Source organism: Stigmatopora nigra, chromosome 15 (genome assembly GCF_051989575.1).
Source record: "Stigmatopora nigra isolate UIUO_SnigA chromosome 15, RoL_Snig_1.1, whole genome shotgun sequence".
Classification (NCBI taxonomy): domain Eukaryota; kingdom Metazoa; phylum Chordata; class Actinopteri; order Syngnathiformes; family Syngnathidae; genus Stigmatopora; species Stigmatopora nigra.
The window spans coordinates 3,493,563-3,511,563 of NC_135522.1; the positions used below are offsets into that span (position 1 = coordinate 3,493,563).

The 18,001-nt window shown below is 37.5% G+C and overlaps 2 protein-coding genes across 2 annotated transcripts; both read right to left on the reverse strand.

Annotated features, from left to right (window-relative positions):
• Window positions 1-1,476: 1,476 nt before the first annotated feature.
• On the reverse strand, window positions 1,477-13,201 carry mosmoa (modulator of smoothened a). Its single transcript, XM_077735424.1, has 3 exons — window positions 12,265-13,201; window positions 6,451-6,663; window positions 1,477-2,532 (listed from the first exon to the last, which is right to left on the reverse strand). Exons 1-3 carry the CDS (start codon window positions 12,368-12,370, stop codon window positions 2,348-2,350), a joined length of 504 nt encoding a protein of 167 aa, XP_077591550.1. The 5' UTR covers window positions 12,371-13,201; the 3' UTR covers window positions 1,477-2,347.
• Window positions 13,202-13,923: 722 nt separating this feature from the next.
• Window positions 13,924-17,874, reverse strand: uqcrc2a (ubiquinol-cytochrome c reductase core protein 2a). The gene is made up of 14 exons (XM_077734326.1): window positions 17,739-17,874; window positions 17,127-17,228; window positions 16,901-17,050; window positions 16,748-16,812; window positions 16,622-16,678; window positions 16,419-16,543; window positions 15,919-16,016; window positions 15,701-15,758; window positions 15,540-15,635; window positions 15,272-15,471; window positions 15,122-15,202; window positions 14,959-15,035; window positions 14,249-14,402; window positions 13,924-14,168 (listed from the first exon to the last, which is right to left on the reverse strand). Exons 1-14 carry the CDS (start codon window positions 17,769-17,771, stop codon window positions 14,085-14,087), a joined length of 1,380 nt encoding a protein of 459 aa, XP_077590452.1. The 5' UTR covers window positions 17,772-17,874; the 3' UTR covers window positions 13,924-14,084.
• Window positions 17,875-18,001: the final 127 nt, after the last annotated feature.

The window sequence follows — 18,001 nt, forward strand, 5'->3', positions numbered from 1 at the left end:
AATACAATGAGGTAAGAAGTTCTCTTTTTCCTTATTATTTTTTTCCTACATTTTTCTTCTTCTTTTTTTTTTAAACATGTTTGTTGTGCAACTATTCCTTTTTTAAGCTATTACTGTTGAATGTACAGTCCTTCCTAATACAAGAGAAACCTGTCTTGTGTCTGTACATAATGAAAGAAAAACAGGCCATGGCACAATACTGAACCAACAGAAGAAGAAAACAAATGAAGGGAAATCAATACAAAACTCTTAAGACTCGGTGATTGAGATTTGGTAATGTTATCACACAAGTACACACATACACATGTGTGTTTTTTTTTGTGTGTGTTTGTGTGTGTTGCATTGACAAATCTCCAAAAAAGCAGCACAGTGAGGCGCAGCCCCATTAACGGACCGGACCAGCAGTCCCAGTGCCTTCGTCATCATATCAAAAGAGGAGCAAAAAACTGCTCCTCGCTCACTGCGCTGACCTTCCAGGAGAATACCACCGACTGTCAACATTCACATTCTCACCTTATGCAACGGCAGGGTTTTTTTTGTTGTTGTTGTTGTCAAAAGGAGTCAATATCCTTGCGCTATATTTAACGGAATGAGTGCCTTGGTTTGTGTGTCTTTGTGACTTGGCTTTGTATACAAGCAAAAGCATTGAGGAATAGACGAGAAGTGCGTCAGGAAATTAGCATGAATTTTATGTATCTTAATATAGTTGAAATAAAAGGAAAAAACTAAATGTTACTTGTAATGTATTTTCATATATATATATATATATATATATATATATATATATATATATATATATATATATATATATATATATATATATATATATATATATATATATATATATATATATATATATATATATATATATATATATATATATATATATATATATATATATATATATATATATATATATATATATATATATATATATATATATATATATATATATATATATATATATATATATATATATATATATATATATATATATATATATATATATATATATATATATATATATATATATATAAATATACATATAAATATGCATATATATACATATCTATACATACATACATATACACATATACATATATATACAAATATATACATATACATATATATACATATACACATATACATATATATACATATACACATATATACATATACATATACACATATACATATACACATATATACATATACATATACACATATACATATACACATATACATATACATATACATATATATACATATACATATACACATATATACATATACATATATATACACATATATACATATACATATATATACACATATATACATATACATATATATACACATATACATATACATATATATATATATATACATATATACATATACATATATATACACATATATACATATACATATACATACACATATATACATATACATATCATATAAATTTTATGGATCTATGTAACTACTATTGATGTCCAAATGTTCTCATTATTTACAGTTGTGTCCAAATTTTTTTTTTTTTTTAAATGACTCCTAATTCAATTAAAATTTGGGAAAAAAAACTGTCTACACTCAAGTCCTGCATCTCAACTGATTATAAATAAGGCATAAAAAAAATCTGAAATGATACATTATATATTAGTGGGACTTGAAATATTTTGGTAATAAGTCAACAACTCAACGTACCATTGATTTGTATAGCTTTGACGGAATAAAGAATTTTTTTTTGTTAATAATTGTCATTCATCTCAGGTGTCTGCCATTTTATCCAATGCAGCAAAAACCTTCGGTGGCATTCTCCCGTGTGGTGCGCGCCCTCACCTCTTCAGCTCGTCCCCCACCCACCTTCCTCATGGAGGGTCATGTGACACAAAGGGCGACCCGGGTCAACAGCCAGAATGAGGGTGTCCTCATTCACGCTCCAAATACTTCTGTGGAAAGGCAAACACAAATGTACGACAACAGAAAATCCCCCCCAAAAAGTAGAACACTGAAATACCAAAGAGCCCCCCAAAAATAGAAATCGGGGGTACATCAGTGACGGTGTGGACGCGTGCCCGGGCCAAGTGACGTGGGCGGAGTCAAGGGCTCCGGTGGTCCTCCACAACGACGTGTTCTACCGGTTGCCATGACAGCGAGTGGCACCTTTCCCGCTGGCAAAACCGCACAGAGGGCCATATTTGAAATAGAACCTGTCGACGTGGCAGCCATCTTTAAGTAGTTCAACACTAGACCGGGTCCCGGTTTAAAGTCCCTCGTCTTCAAATGCTCATCCTGTAAATCCCAACTATTTTGTTATTGTCTCGAGGCGGGTACGCTTCCGACTTCAGCCAGGGAGGCAGACTTTGCCGGCAAAAAGCAGTCCCACTATCGTGAAGAAGATGGAAAGGACGAAGAGTACGTAGGAGGAGCCTACCACGGTGTTGTTGGGGAGCTTGTATGGTTGGCCTCCCACCTCGTTGATGTAAAAGCCAATGGGGAAGATGAGGGCCGCCATGCAGAACAGGATCACTGATGGAGAGAGAAGAGAGGGGGAAAAAAAAATCAATAAATGTTGGGTTTCTTACAGTGGTTTATAAGCCTGGCGGGACACCAGATTTATTCTGCATCTGTATCAGGTTACAACATTCTTTTGGAAGGAAGTATATATATTTTAACCTACTTTTTACAGTGTCCTGTAATGTGTTTGGAAGCAAAATGGCAAAATACATGTAAAAAAAAGGTCCCTGCTCTTTGCCATTGCACTGAATTACAACATTCTTTTGAAAGGAAGTTTACATATTTAAACACACTTTTTACAGTGTGCTGTAATGTGATTGGAAGCAAAATGGCAAAATACATGTAAAAAATGGGTTTATTATGTGCCCGCGTCAGGTTAAAACATTCTTTTGAAAGGATGTTTACATATTTTAACACACTTTTTACAGTGTGCAGTAATGTGTTTTGAAGCAAAATGGCAAAATACATGTAAAAAAAACATCCCTGTTCTTTGCCATTGCACTGAATTACAACAATTTTTTGTTTGTGTCTTTTTGTAAGAAGACAGACGTTGTGTTTTGTATTTTTTTACAAGAGGAGACATTATCATGAAAATTGATATCCTTTTTTATACTATTACGCAAAGTAATTGAAAACAGCATCGTCCTTAACCATCAAATTTAGATGTTTTGGATCAAGCCCAAATAATCCCTTCTATCCTCCAGCTGAATTCCCACAATAAACGTTGGCCCCGCAGTTGCTGAATAATAAGCTCTATAAACCACTTCTAGCTGTATAACAGCTTTAAATTCCTCGGAAAGCTGAAAAGATGAAAAGGAGTAATCACATTTAAAGCTTTCAAAAGGGGGACGGCTCAGTTACGTTTATTTATTCCAGGTAAGACGTAGCTTAAAATAGTAAGAGCAACATTGACGGGGAAAATATGCCAGCCCACAGCGGGGAATCTTACGATCTAAAGTGGAAAAATGACGCATTAGTGATGTTTAAGATTGAAAAAAAATGTAGCAAAAACATGAATTTTGATCAAAACGCTCCCCAAAAAATATAGATAAATGGCAAATAGCATTTAGTCTTGATTGTTTGTAATAGTAGTGTCACCCTACTCCCACCAGTCACACCCAAAAGAAACCCGTGTTTGCACTGAAACAGTCTGTGTAGATCACACAAAGCTTTTCATTCAGAAACTGGTGGCCGAGAGCCCAGTTCAACCACTCAACTAGGCAGACTGGCTACCCTCTGCCCCCCCCTTTAATCACCTGTTTTGCCACCCCTTATAAGATTTACCAGTAACACACATTTTAGGAGTTTGTAAAGTCACATTAAGTAAGACAAGCATTATTACAGGTATATATTTATTTTTATTTAATTAATTAATGTAATTATTTTATTATTTTATTGTATTTCTTTATTATGTATATATTTAGATATTTATTTATTTAGTTATTTATATATTGACTTGTGTATTTATTTATTTAATTAATTATTACCCATCTATTTATGTCTAAAATGTCTTTTGCTGTGTCTGTATTCTCACCCACTTCTGTGACAATAAAATTTCCCAAATACGGGATGAATAATCTAATCTAATCTAACCATATTGGCGAAGGGCTAAAAAAAATTCCGAAAAATGTATTCAACAGTTTGAATATGAATCCTAAATATAGAGATTTAATATTACTTCAAATAAATTGAACATAACTGTGTAAAAGTAAACTGAACGCTATGTCAAAATGGTATTAGTAAATTGTCCAATTGAATAAATTAAATGGATTAAATTTAATATAGTAAATATTTGTTGTTTTGTTTCAATTACCAAATTTCTGTACGGGACAATACACTTCAGTAAATATAAGAAAATTAAGCCTTCTGAATGGAGTGTTTATTAACTCACTGTCTATCGTCACCCAGCACAGTACTTAGTAAACATTAACTACAGAATGAAACCAAATTACAAACACTATTAATGTCCTTAACTGGATTTACACAAAAAAACACAGTAGAACGAACGGTAAGCTTATCGTTAACTACACAGTCTTGATATTAAAGTGAGTGACGCACTACCGGCTTAGCCCATTTGGCCAATCACTGACTTTATCGCTTTTGTGCAGTTCTATTGCCATTGTTCTAAAAATAACCCAACCCCATTTTAGCATTCCTTCAATCAGATACTGTTCCCAAAAGGATTCCGCTGACGGATGAAGCATGAAACCCTTCTGAAAGTTGAATGAAAGCAAGACAATTGCAAAATTAAAATTCAAGTTCAAAGTCTATGATAGATGGCATGATATTAAAAGAGAATGTCACAGTTTGCCATTTTCCTCCCCCCATTTCTCTTTGTTTTCATTCCTTTTAAAGACAATGCCATGGACCCGACACATTTACCTTCTAGTGACTTGGACCATTTGCTTCTGATTTAATTGGAGGAACCGGTGCAGAGATTAAGGGGTCCCTTGTGGTTTCCCTCAGTTGCTCTCAAATTCCACTAATTAGCCAGTGTCATGTTATATATTACATTAGGCTATCTTAGTTGCATAGAGACTCATTTGCAGTTATTATTTTGTCTGCTTTCGGGCATAGTAAGATTTTTGCTGTTGTTGTAAGGACTGCAATTGAATCTCTACTGCCCTTCTTCAGTCTATAAAATGTGCCGCTCATCATCAACAACCTTGAAAGGACAAACAAAAAAACAGATCTGCCTCCTCATCCCTGTGAATCCCAAAATAGAATATTGCCCGAACAACACTACCTTTGTACTTTTTGTCCCCCCCGCCAGCATAGATATATATACTGCACCAATTTTGTTCTCCTCGCTAAAAACCACGTCTGATTTTCACGCTTTGACGCCGCGAGGAAACAACTGTCGTAAGCTATTAATACTCCTTGTGTCTCTGTTGACCACCGGTGGCATCGCAGGAGGCAATTTTTTTTCGCAATCGCCATGGCAACCATTTTCCTTTTAGTGTAATTGGTAAATGACGGATTACGGACTGGGCAGCGTTCTTTAAAACATGAAGATGTGAAAGTGAATATTTATTAAAATATTGTCCAAATGTCCAATTCATTTAATCAGGGAAGTGAATGGATTGGTTTTCTTTAATTGTAATTTGCCATTTTTACATGGAGTAAATCCTCTCAAATTTTGGAACATGGAAAAGACTATATTTCGATTCATTCAGTATCTCAGAAATAGCCCATTTGTTGATTTTTCTTAAGATTTTCCCTTCAAATGAACACATTTGTACTCCCTATTAAAACCATGCATATGGAACCATGAAAATTGTCAATCACAGAGCATCTTAAACAAGAAAATTTGCAAAAGTCAATGACTTTAAGGCAATTTTAAGAGTACGGCTTATACGCGAGTACGGCTAATATCTGAGAAAATATAGTAGTTGAAAATGTAAACAATTAAAATCTACCAAAAGAAAATCTTTGCTTTTTTTAAAGCCTGATATGCATATGTTCGACTAGTATAAGACACAGTAGGGAGCCTTGCTATCAAAACAGTTCAACACAAAAATCAGCATAACAAAACACATCTGCCAGCCAAACAATGCAACATTTGCATACGAGGCTAGGCCGGCCGGGGCAATGTGTAGAAAGAAGCCTGCTGGTGGTTGACTATTCTCTCAAAGGAGCGACCGTTCAACTCCCGAGCAGATTTATGAATGCGGCTTTGTCAAAGATTGCTATGGAGAAGTTCATCTCTTTTAAAATTGTGTAGAAAAGGCAACAAAGACGGCTAATGTTCAAAACAAAAGCAGAACACAGTCACTGACAGAGAAATTGAGGGGAAAAAAAACGTTTTCTGGCTCAACTGGTTTAAATCTAATAAAAAAACTGAATTTTTTTTTCATATGGAAGACTATGAAAAGCCTAAAAAAATATGATTTATTTTAATTTTAGATGTGTTGAGGTGGATTCACTTACTGCCAGTGAAGGCGATCCAACGAGCGTATTTGGTAGCTTCTCGGCGCCAATGCGATGCCACGAGGAGTCCGCAAGTGACGGTCAACGAAATGATGCCCAAGATGATGAAGAAGAGTGTGGTGACCCACTCGGGTGGAAGCCGTGGAGGGATACACGTCCGGTCTCGTCCGTGGATGGTCTGGCATTGCCGGACTAGACCGACCGTGAGGGCACCTGCCAAGAGAAGAGATGTTCGGGCTTGAATTTTAAAAGAAAAACATGTCTTCAAGTGGGGCAGTGGGTTAAGGACATTTTAATAAGGTAAGCTTTCCACACATATATTTACCAGGAATAAAAAAAATAAAAACTATATTACTGGGTCAGCTCTGTGTTTTCCTGCATCTCATCATCGCTCATTTTGGCTTTGACCAATTTTAAAGGGTTTAGTGTGTGGAATTTACATATAAAGTACACCACTACTTACGAAAAGTTACTAAATGAGTATTGGAAGCAATTAATTTCGTAAGTAGATAATAATGTAATAATAATGAATCAATAATCGCGCTAAGAATGGAAATTGCCTTCCATTCAAAGGCACTTAGCACAAACCTTGACGTCAAACGTATACGGATATAACCATATAGGGAGCAAAATGTTTGGCCTCGGGTAGAGTAATGATAAAGAGCGGCAGTACGGTAAAGTGTCAGCATCAGTCAGAGCGGCGACATGCCTCACTGGCACTACTGCGGCCACTCTAGATGGCGCAATTCAATTAGGCTGTGCCTCAAGGGGAATTTCGACCTGACTAAGCAAAAGCAGATTAGTGCAGTGCACTTGATGCCTGCTGGTGCTTTCAATCAGTAAGTTAGCCGTCACACGTAATTACCAGACGTAGACAAATAACCGGGTACTGCTCTGTTTCCGGGAAGAAAAAAAATCAAAAATCAGTGGACGCCCATTTTGGAAGGAAACATTGTCAACCTACGGGTGTGGTGAGTTTTGCTACTAAAGAGGAAATCCTGCTCTTTGTATACAACGTAGTGATAGCTCTGCTTATAACTGCAAGAACAAAAAAACAACCTCTTTGATAGTGATGTTCAATTTCAGCAAAATATGGTGGCAGAGGGTAGTTTTTCCCTTCTGAAAATAACTGGGGAAGAAAACGGAGGTCAAAAAATGACTTATAGACTATTTCCAGAGTCTCCCGTCCTATTATAAAGTAACCCCGGCAATGTTGAGGAAGGGTAAGAGAAGATAAATAGGGGAATAAAGGTCTTAATGGCAGCGCTTTACAAGCATTTCCGCAGAATCTTTGGGGATCATGCTGATTCACTGGCACTCAATGGAATGTCTACTAACCGGAGGGCAAATGCGTGGCACGCTATATGCTAACACAGATGATGTAAAGGCTAACAAGGAGTTTGTGTAGTGGTTAAAACATTGTCGTGGCTAAAAAAAAAGGGCATTTAAGACATTTTAACTGGACAATGAGTTATTCATGGTGACTTTGGGATTGTACAGTTTTGGTAAGGCCATCTAGCAAAAAAAACATAAATAACATCATTTATACACACAAATATATATACATACATATTTACAAGTATATTGCTAGGCCCCAGCACCCCCTGCGACCCTAATGAGGATAAAGAAGTTCAGAAAATGAGATAGGATATTGTTCAGTCAGAATTATTATGGTGATTGTCCTTTTAACTTTATTTTTATATTAAATTTTGACTAAGATATATAAAAAAATCTATCAAAAACGTTAAAAACTACAGCAAAATTAAATGTTAATGCATATATGAAGTAAATACTACACATCATAAAAAGTAGACTCTAATTGTTACTCATATTTCACTCCATTTTATTTTGAAGGGGAAAAAAATCCTCATTAAAAGCTAATAAACTACAAAAAAATTATGACCCACAAAAACCAAAACTAGATTTTTTTTTTTGATAGACAACATTCCCAATTAAAACAGATTGGACGTCTCTCATAACCTGTCTTCGCAAATATCCACAAAATAAACACACCCAATTAAAAAGCCCCAAAAAAACATTAGCCCAAATCTCATTGGCTGATATAAAGGCAATGTTGCATGGCCTCCATCTCACGCTCATTACAACCTGCAATTGCCAAAACGCACACCCATTAGCTAGCAGCCACCGCTTCCCCGTCGATCGTTTACAGACAATTTTCAAAGATAAGGGCTGCTAACTCTCGCACCCCCTATTGTGCCCCCGCTGCCCCGTAATTAACTCGCTCGGATAACAACGAGTTTCTCGCCATGCGTCGGCGCAAATGAGAGGAAATGACAACGCTAACCACTTATCCCCAACATGGCGATGCCATCATTAGCAGGGCATTGAGGGCACTGCTGTTTGTAAACTTTGAAAGAATGACTCAACCATGTTTTTGGTGTAGAAAGGACGGCAGCCGGCAGCTGTTTCCTCGCTTCTCGTAGGGGGAATTTAACAGCGCTCACTAAAAATGAAGCACATTTTAGTTTTTTTCTTCTTCAGATGTATTTGGAAGAACACACAAATGGATTTGCTAGAGCCAAAATGGCAGCAAATATGTGCTTTGCTTCTATTTCGTGACATCGGGGTACTTTGTCCATTGAGAATAAGACAGACTTTAATTGTGTGAATATACTGAAAGCATGTACAGTTTGTCCTTCATAGTCTATTAATATTCAACTCGTTTCTCCCACATGATTCTCAATCGTTTCAAATTCCTTTACATGGTATTTTTCTTCTTTAAAAAAAAATGGCAGTTCCTCACAATTGAAAAAATATATATACTTTGATTTTCATGGTAGATTTAACACTATTGAAATGATTTCACATAAGCTATTATTTTTCCACTTCATTCAACATTAGCTGACTTGATGCAATATTAATGCAAATCATACCTTATGTCACATAGTCTAATTCTACACTATTAAAACTCATTCAACCTTTCACTCCAAAAAATGTATTGCAATTTTTACAGTAAAAAAAAGCCTTCATTCATATTCTAGGATTCCTTAAAAATCAATTTGATTCTATTCCCAATGGAAGAAAAACTCATTTATTACACAACAGTCATCTTTCAGCTTTAAAGTTTATCAGTTCAATCTGTACGCAACTTTATTTAAATAATCTAACTTCATACTATATCATTTCAAACTATCCATATCCAAACTATTTTAGATCATCCCACATTCTTCTGCATTCCAATTTCTAGTTCACTCGATAATTTTAGCACCAATTAGTCTCTTAATTTAAAAAAAATCTATTTTTTTACTATTTTTAAAGCTTTTTTTCCATCCATTTTTACATGAGTCATTTTTGATGTTTACATTGTGAATTAGCAACAACTTTCACTTCAATATGAAGAAATGAAACTACCATTCATAAAAAATCCAAATAAAAACAAAACAGCATGATATGTACTACTACTACGCTACGTGTTATACTAATCCGTCTCTGGGAAATAACTTCTAAACAAGTGTGACTATGCTTGGATACGTTTTTAGCAGTTTTCAGATGGGCGTGAAGACGAGCAAGTGTATGAGAATGATTCAGAGGTTATTGAGCTCTAGAGCGGGACGTTATCCACTTTAAGGGAAGAATATGGAGGGCAGTCGTCAAGCAGAGCTGCCAACAATCACACATTCTGTCGGTGGGCTGCGGCAACAATGGCTCTGCACGGGAAATGGGTCTCAAGTGTTATTGCCTGAGGAGATCACGCTGATGTGAAGATTCCACTGATCTTTTTGGTTAAACTATCTCATGATGGCTGTTTTTTGTGAGGTGCAGTAATCCCTCAATTAACACATTTCATGTGGAGCAGACATGGCCGCGATAAACAAAAAACAGCAAAGTTTGCTAACCCGTTATTTGAATTATTTTTTTACTTCAAGGGGAGAACATGGGAGTGGCTTCTGCTTGCAAGTTTCAGCATGGATTTTCATATTTTTAGGAATTTATAAGAATTTAATTGACAAAAAAATCCCCCAGAAAAAAAATAGCGATGTAGTGAAGCTGTGATATTCGAGGGATTACTGTATTATGTGTTATGAAGTTTTTTTTAGATTTACATATTTTCAAATCCACTCCAAATCCCACTCTGACAATAAATTATGGAATTATTTGGATGCAACGACTAGGCGTGGTACCTTAAGGCTAACAACGTGCCAGGTACGATCTGATAAGAATCTCTCAAAATGGTATGAGATAACATCTGGTTTAGATCAAATGTTCTTTTCTTATCTTTGAAATATATTATAAGCAGTGAATCTGGATAATTTGATGGAAAATATTGTGCTATTTCTTAACTCGGGTTGGTTTGCGGGCCGCATTAACTGAATAAAAATCCCTTAATATTCTATTTTTTTAAATAGTACTAAAACACTTTTATAGCTTTTTTCTTAGTAATTGTTTTGTCAGTCCAGTATTGAGAACAATGTATATTTTAATAGTTGCTAACTCTTGAAATATACATAATTGCTCTGAATAAGTTAATTTTCCAACTGAACTGATATAAATGATTAAAAAAGAACAGAATTAAATGCTACCATATGCCAGGCTTCCATCCTAAAATTGTCTTTCCGTATGCAAAGGTTCAGAAAAGGTTGTGTGCATCAAGGCGTTGCACGTTCTTCGCTTCAGTTCAGTTCAGTGAGCCTAGAAAAGATTCAAATCCATAAGGACGTTTTACTTTTTCACTAAAATTTTTGGTAAGAGGGAAAAAACTACTGCAAAAAATGTCATAACATTAGCCATTGGATTTCATAGGAAAAACTGCAATGGATTGGGATGTGTATCACTTTAAATGAGTTAAAATGGTCAAAAAAAATGCCTGCACTTGTTTTTACGCAAAAAAATCCAAAACACAAGGCGTGTAGCGATAGGGAAGTGACATCTGTGACAGTCCGTCACAAGAGGAAGTTAGTCACTACTCAACACCCGCGTTACAACACCGCTTTGTCATCAAGTTTGGCTGCGGGACAAAAAAAATGATAACAGCATGACTGCCAGAGTTTTATTTATCATCATTAAGTCGCATCTTATAATTCATTACGTGCAAAATTGCTAATTCGACGGCGCTAATGCGTAGCAAAAAAAGCATGTTTGTTGACGATGAACCCTCCCTGACCCACTTACTAAGCTGTCATCCTGCAATGGGAACAAAGAGTCGCAGCTGTCTATCAACAAAACTAACGTTTCCAGGACAGGCGCTTTGACGTATTAATTTTTGACTGGAATACATTTTTCGGGGAAAAATGACAAGCTTCTTATGACCAGGGTCAGACCAAAAAAAACACTTATTTTTTAGAAACTAATGATTATAAAGAAGGTCATTTAGTAAATATTCTCATACGTCAGTAGATATATGATAAGGTTGTAAAGATAGACTGATTTGGAATGATATATTGATTGGTCAAGTGACCAGTCAATTAAATTGAAACATAAAACTTTGAATGGCAGTTTTTAGATGAGCTGTTTTGTTAAAAATAATTGTTTTAGGGTTGTTTTTATTCTGTACACATTTAAACTGACTTTTTTTGTTAAACTCTGTGGCTGCCATTGACAGCAACAGGCGTCCAATCCATTATTTGAGATGTCAATCTGAGCAGCTGTAATGACAACAGTTAAAAAAAATCTTGCTGATCTCAGTGCAATTTAGTTAACTAAATAGTAATGATTCACTCTGAAGGTCCAATTATTGATCGGGTAAAAAAGCCTTGAGAACTACTACTTCAAGAGGCATCAAATTGCATATGATTACAGCAAATAAATAAGAGTTTAAACTCATTTCTGGTACTAAATACATGCCCATTTATTTACCTGCTGACTCTCCAGTGTTGATCCAATCCGGGTTGGCAATGCTGGCGATGGCAAAGATATCCGCCGCCAGAAACAGGCACCCTGAAATAATAGTCAGTTTATCCATATTTTTTCCTTCATCCAACGAACCTGTCAATGACCAGAGTCCCGGCGATGATGAGGGAATGGGGCCAGGAATTCAAAGTAGAGGACAAACGTAACGGTCCTTGTCCAAAATCTGACCCCGGGAGGAGAGACGCTGGGCCGGCTTATCGTCAGTCTAACCTCGGCCCCCCTTCAGCGGGAGCTCCGCTGTTGTCTTTCCACGGTGCATGTTTGGCATTAAATGTTTTTATCTCCCTTTTTTATGACCCCGTTGCATCACATTTCAAACGCCCCGCTCGGCAAACGATAGCTGGCGGATAAAGTGCTCGCCTCGTCCCGTGGATGCGTCCGGGAGCATCGGGCGCAGCTGTGACTAGCAGGCGGCTAGCTACATCCCATATTCGGGCTCCGGGAGCTGTACGGTGGTCCAGACCTCGGATGTCCGGGCATTTTACGCCCAAAAAAGGGGGAAACGAAGTCGTCTCCGGTTGCTATTTTGTTGGGGGGCGGGGGAAGCGAAATCACGGTGGAAGTGGAGTGCTCATCACCGTGGCGTCCCGCTCGGTTAGCAGGGCAGCCTCACTCGTTCCTACCCCGCTCCTTGTTCTTCTTTCTCGGACCGGTAGAGGGGAGGGGAGACAAGGGGAAGTGACCGTATTTGAGTCCACGAAACGCCGTTAAAGATCCGAAAGGTGGGGTGCCAAATGGCACCGTGGTTGTTATTGCGCGAAGTAAGCCAAGCACCCGCCGCTAGCCGTGGCTCTCGTTCCGCCTCATGACATCAGGCCGAACATGAACACCCACTCGGTCCCATCCACTCCACACACTGCCCCGCGGTGTTCTCGCCCAACGGGGGGGCTTGATCAACTCTCGCGATATCGACAGGACGCCCCCTTCCCGACGCAAAAAAAGACAGGGGCATGTCCCGAGCTGCCCCGTCTCTGGAATTTAACCTCGACTATTTTTTTCAAAAGGGCTGGGAAGTTAATATAAAGGAAGTATACACAACTTCAGTCTTGTTATATTAATTTTCTTTATTTAAAATGTATTCACTAAATGTATCATTTGTAAATAATGCAAAGTAAGCATAAAATAAGATATTACAATTAATCTGTGAATTAATTTCAATAAATTTATTAATACATGCAATTGCAAACTTCTTTTCTATGTTCTTTTGCATTAATTAAATAGTAGTACTATATGATAGCATTAGATAAAATAAATGGATTTCATTCAACTATTTTTTTAGCAATTTTAGTCAAATAATGTCCCTAAGCCCAAAGTCAGCTGGGACAGGCTCCAGCACCCCCCACAATCTCAGCAGTTCAAAAGATGAGATGGAATTCCCCACGCTACAGATAAACATGAGCTACACACAATTTTTTTTAAATACTGTAAGCAGTTTGCATTTAGCACATCTTTATTTTATGATAATGTATGCAGTTGCACATGGGGGGGAAATTCTGTCACATTTCCATCAACCAAATCTGCATTTAATTATCCACTCCAATGAATTCACCCCTATCTGGAGGAAAAAAAAATCGAATGGTGAGTCAACTTTAGATGCAAGTCAAATGCGTTTCACCCCCCAAAGGTGTTGAGAGGTAGATTTATTGATTTAAATGATAAAAGTACCACTTGGTTGAGTTTCATAATGTTTAATTTACACAGCTATTCACAGAAAAAAAACATAGAAGCCTTTGACGCCAAGTTTTGGGGAAAAAAATGAATGGTTTTCATAACTCATCCACAAAAGGGGTATTGATAAGATGTCCGCTGGCGGCCATGGTCTTCTTGCCATCCACAAATTTCCTTGCAGCCTGAAAAAGAAAGATTTGTTAGTGGATTCAAATATTGGCACCGATATAAATCCTTTTATTTTTAATGAAAAGTGACTCACCTTGACCACGTCGTCCTGAGTGACAGCTTCTATGGCCTGTAGGATGATCTCGGGCGCCTGATACGTTCCGACTGACAGGGCCTGTGCGCCCATTTCCGCCATTAAACCACTGGAGCTTTCAATTGACATCAGATAATCCGCCTTGGCTTGAGTTCTGCACAGAAAAAAAACAGCTTGCAATTTAATGTATTTGCAGAACAAGGCTCCAAATATATAGAAGTCATATTTTGATCTATAAAGGGCAAGTGCATGGCCAATTCTTGTATTGTGTCCAGAATATTTTTAATATTAGTTAATTACACATCTTTACACTTTTGATTTTTATCCCTAAGTGTTGTAAAAAAAGATTAAAATGACAAATATTGCAGCTTAGTTGACTAGGTTGTTCATCGTTAAATCTATGATGCATGTTTCTGTGTAATACTGCCCTCCTGTGGCTAACTTTAGTATGCACATGCAGTTCAATTATTTAACCAGGATTTGGGTTGTAACTACTGTATCCTTTTGAGACATTTTCAAGTAGAAACGGTACAAATATATTTTTCATGTCTCAAAATTGCTGGAATGTATAAATATTCTTTAAAGCATATCATGAATAGCAAAATCGACTTTACTTGAAATCATAACATGGTTTGATATGGTGCATTTTTTTCAAGCTAATACAACACTCCACATAACCCCTTTGACTTCAAATCTTGCCCCCAACTCACTTTGCTCTGGCGACGTCATCTGCCGTCACGGCACCATGGGCTACAGCTCCCACTTCGGCAATGGCCGCTCGAATCACCTGTGCAAGGAATTTTTTTTAAAAAAGTGTGTTTACAGATCTGCAAGCTTAAATTTCTCAATAAGTATTTGCGTTTGTATACTCACATCTCCAGTTGTGTTAGCTTGCGAGACGCTGTATACCCCAAACAAACCAGAGTCGGAGTAGAATGCGTTAAAAGCAGAAACCTTGAAGAAAACAAAAAAAAAATTAATTGGAACATCCATCCATACTAAACAAGCCAAGGTTTATCTTACTTCAAAAAGATGCTTGGTTGCCTTGGCAACACCTTGGCTTAATTTGCTGCCAATCCCAGCACCCCGCTTAACATGTGGCCCAGCTCCCAAGATCCTTTGCAGCACGACGTATGAGTTAGCCTCGGCGCTGCCCGCCACGGCGCCTTCGCTGACGACCATGGCGTGGACCATGTCGCTTTTGTTTTGAACGCGAACCTCGCCTATGAGGAATGGAATAAGTGAGATGGTCATGTTTCAGGGTGGTTGACCATTTTTGCGGTCCACTTACCCCCACGGTAAGATGCCTTTGCTAGCGGTGCTCCGGACCCACCGCGCACACTGAGGAACCTCTCACCTAGCTCCTTCAGGTCAGAGTGATTGACACCTGAAGGACACCAGAATAAGAAATGACCAGTCACAAAAAATACAATTAAAATAAAAAGAACTCACCTAAGCCAACAACAGCCATTCTGCTGGTTGTGAAATGGTCCTCCACAAATGAGTGCAGCTACATGTGGAAGACAACATAAGAGGTTTAGAGTAAGCATTCCTTTATACTGTAGTTATGACTTGATGTTTACAAATTCCAAACTGGGAATAGAATGAATTCAAGAGAAATAAATAAGGACACAAAACATATTATTTTTTAGAAACAAAAAGATTCATACTTGCTGTGGAGACACCTTGCCAACCATGAAGTCCGGACAGAGCAATGAGTTAGAAAGGGCGTTTTTGTAAGCAGCTTCATGCAACTTCTCAATTATACCTGAAACAAAAAGGGCACCTTTCAAAAATACTCATTAGGCATTACTGCATGCTATAGGAAACTTAACTTTTCGGCCTATAAAAACCTCAATTTTTTTCTTTTAAACCTTCCTGTGGCTAAATTATGTATGTTGCTATCTAACTCATCATGAAATTAGCTTAGCACTTTATTGACTTCAGTCTGACTGCAACTGTGTTGATGTTAATTTGTTTATTAAATAGATTTCTTGGGAGGGGCTATCAAATATTCTGTATTTTTATGTCAACATTAATATTTAAAATCCTCAAAAAGTTGGAATGTCAGTTTTATCCACTATCATTCAGCCCTAAAATGCATCAAAATGGGAGACTTTGTAATTTTTTTTTCATTTTATTATGATCATAAAACCATTTGGGTACAAACCTATCTGACGAGACTGCCCTGCTCGAGCTTTGTCAACATTCACCCTGGCAGTTAAGTCATTCACTTCCCAAGGCCGGAACTCCTGTGCTGTAGTCACATTGACCAAATACTCCAAAATATTATCTCTAAAAACACACACAAAAAATAATAATATGTCAACATACGCCACAGCATCCCCTCCTCAAGAAACCTTTCATACTTACAGGTCATCTCTAAAGCACTCTGCCGTGTAGACCATAGTTTCCCTGGATAATGTAGCACTACAGACCAAAACAACATACATTACATTTTTGTGGACGTATTTAATAGAAAATATAAGAAGTACTGACCTGAGGCTGGCGCCAAGTGCTTCAATACCACGGCACAGTTTGAAGGCTGAAACACCTTTAGTAGTCTGCAACATAAAAAAAATGAATTCAACATTTGAAGCTCATTTTTCCTCATTTTTTTTGTGTGATGATGCAAAAAAATGTGGAAATGACCATATTGGCAGCCAGCCGCAATACATGAGCGGCACCCTGGTTTTCCGCCGTCTCGTAACGACTCCCCGCTTTGACAAATACGCCCACGCTGGATAACGGGGCATAGTTCTCCAGGGAGGCGATGACCAAGCCATTTGGGAGTTTGGATACCTAAAACAGAGATGTTATTTTTTTAATGGAGGTCAGGGAAAGTTAACTCAAATGTGGAGGTAAAAAAAGAACCGACCTGGACATTTTGAGGTGCGGGAAGTGATACGGCAGGTGACTTGTGTCCTGCGTAGGCCTCGGTTAGGGCTTCGTTTGGCTTGGCAGCAGCATAGAACCGTTTCTGAAAAATTGATAATAAAAAATACACAACTGTTATTGACAGAAAAATCTTCCTAGAAAATACACATCTTAGTTTATACTGTTCTGTGCAGGATTGTGGAATAATTGAAATGGTGTTTTCCGAGGCCGGTGATGTTAGTTGCAGAAGGTCGAATTAGACAATTAGTGTTTTTTATGGTGGTTTATGCAACATTTTATATTCGGGGATGTGGAACACAGCCCAGAAAAAGGTCATTTGACCTTCAGAAGTATGATTTCGTTAAGAAAAACACTTGTAATTTTGCACATTTTAAGTGTCACGGAGATATAATGGCAAAAAGTGAATATGAAAGTTAATGAATAGTGGATTTTTTTGACAAAACGCCGCAATAATCGAGCTAACTAGCCGCTGGGCTAACTACTTACTGGCAAATTACAAGGTCACATTTAGTCTTGTAAAGCAACTATATGAAATGATACAACGAGTTAACAGAAGTGATGTAATGACGTAAAGATGGGAAATATCACTCACAGAGAGATTGTTTAAAGGGCGAATTGCTCTCATGACTTCCAATCTCGTCCTGCCAGGATACGTCAAATATGGTGGACAGGGCCGTCACTTCCCACAATCCATTACGGCATCCACAGACAAGGTCAGACAACTCAAGATGTAGTGGCCGGCGTAGGTAAGTAGTCGCCATCTTTCATCGGTGGACGTGTTCCAGTTTATAGTATAGAGTGATTTCACCCCCCTATAATATATCTCTTAAATTGTTTGGGATGTAGAAAAAGTTA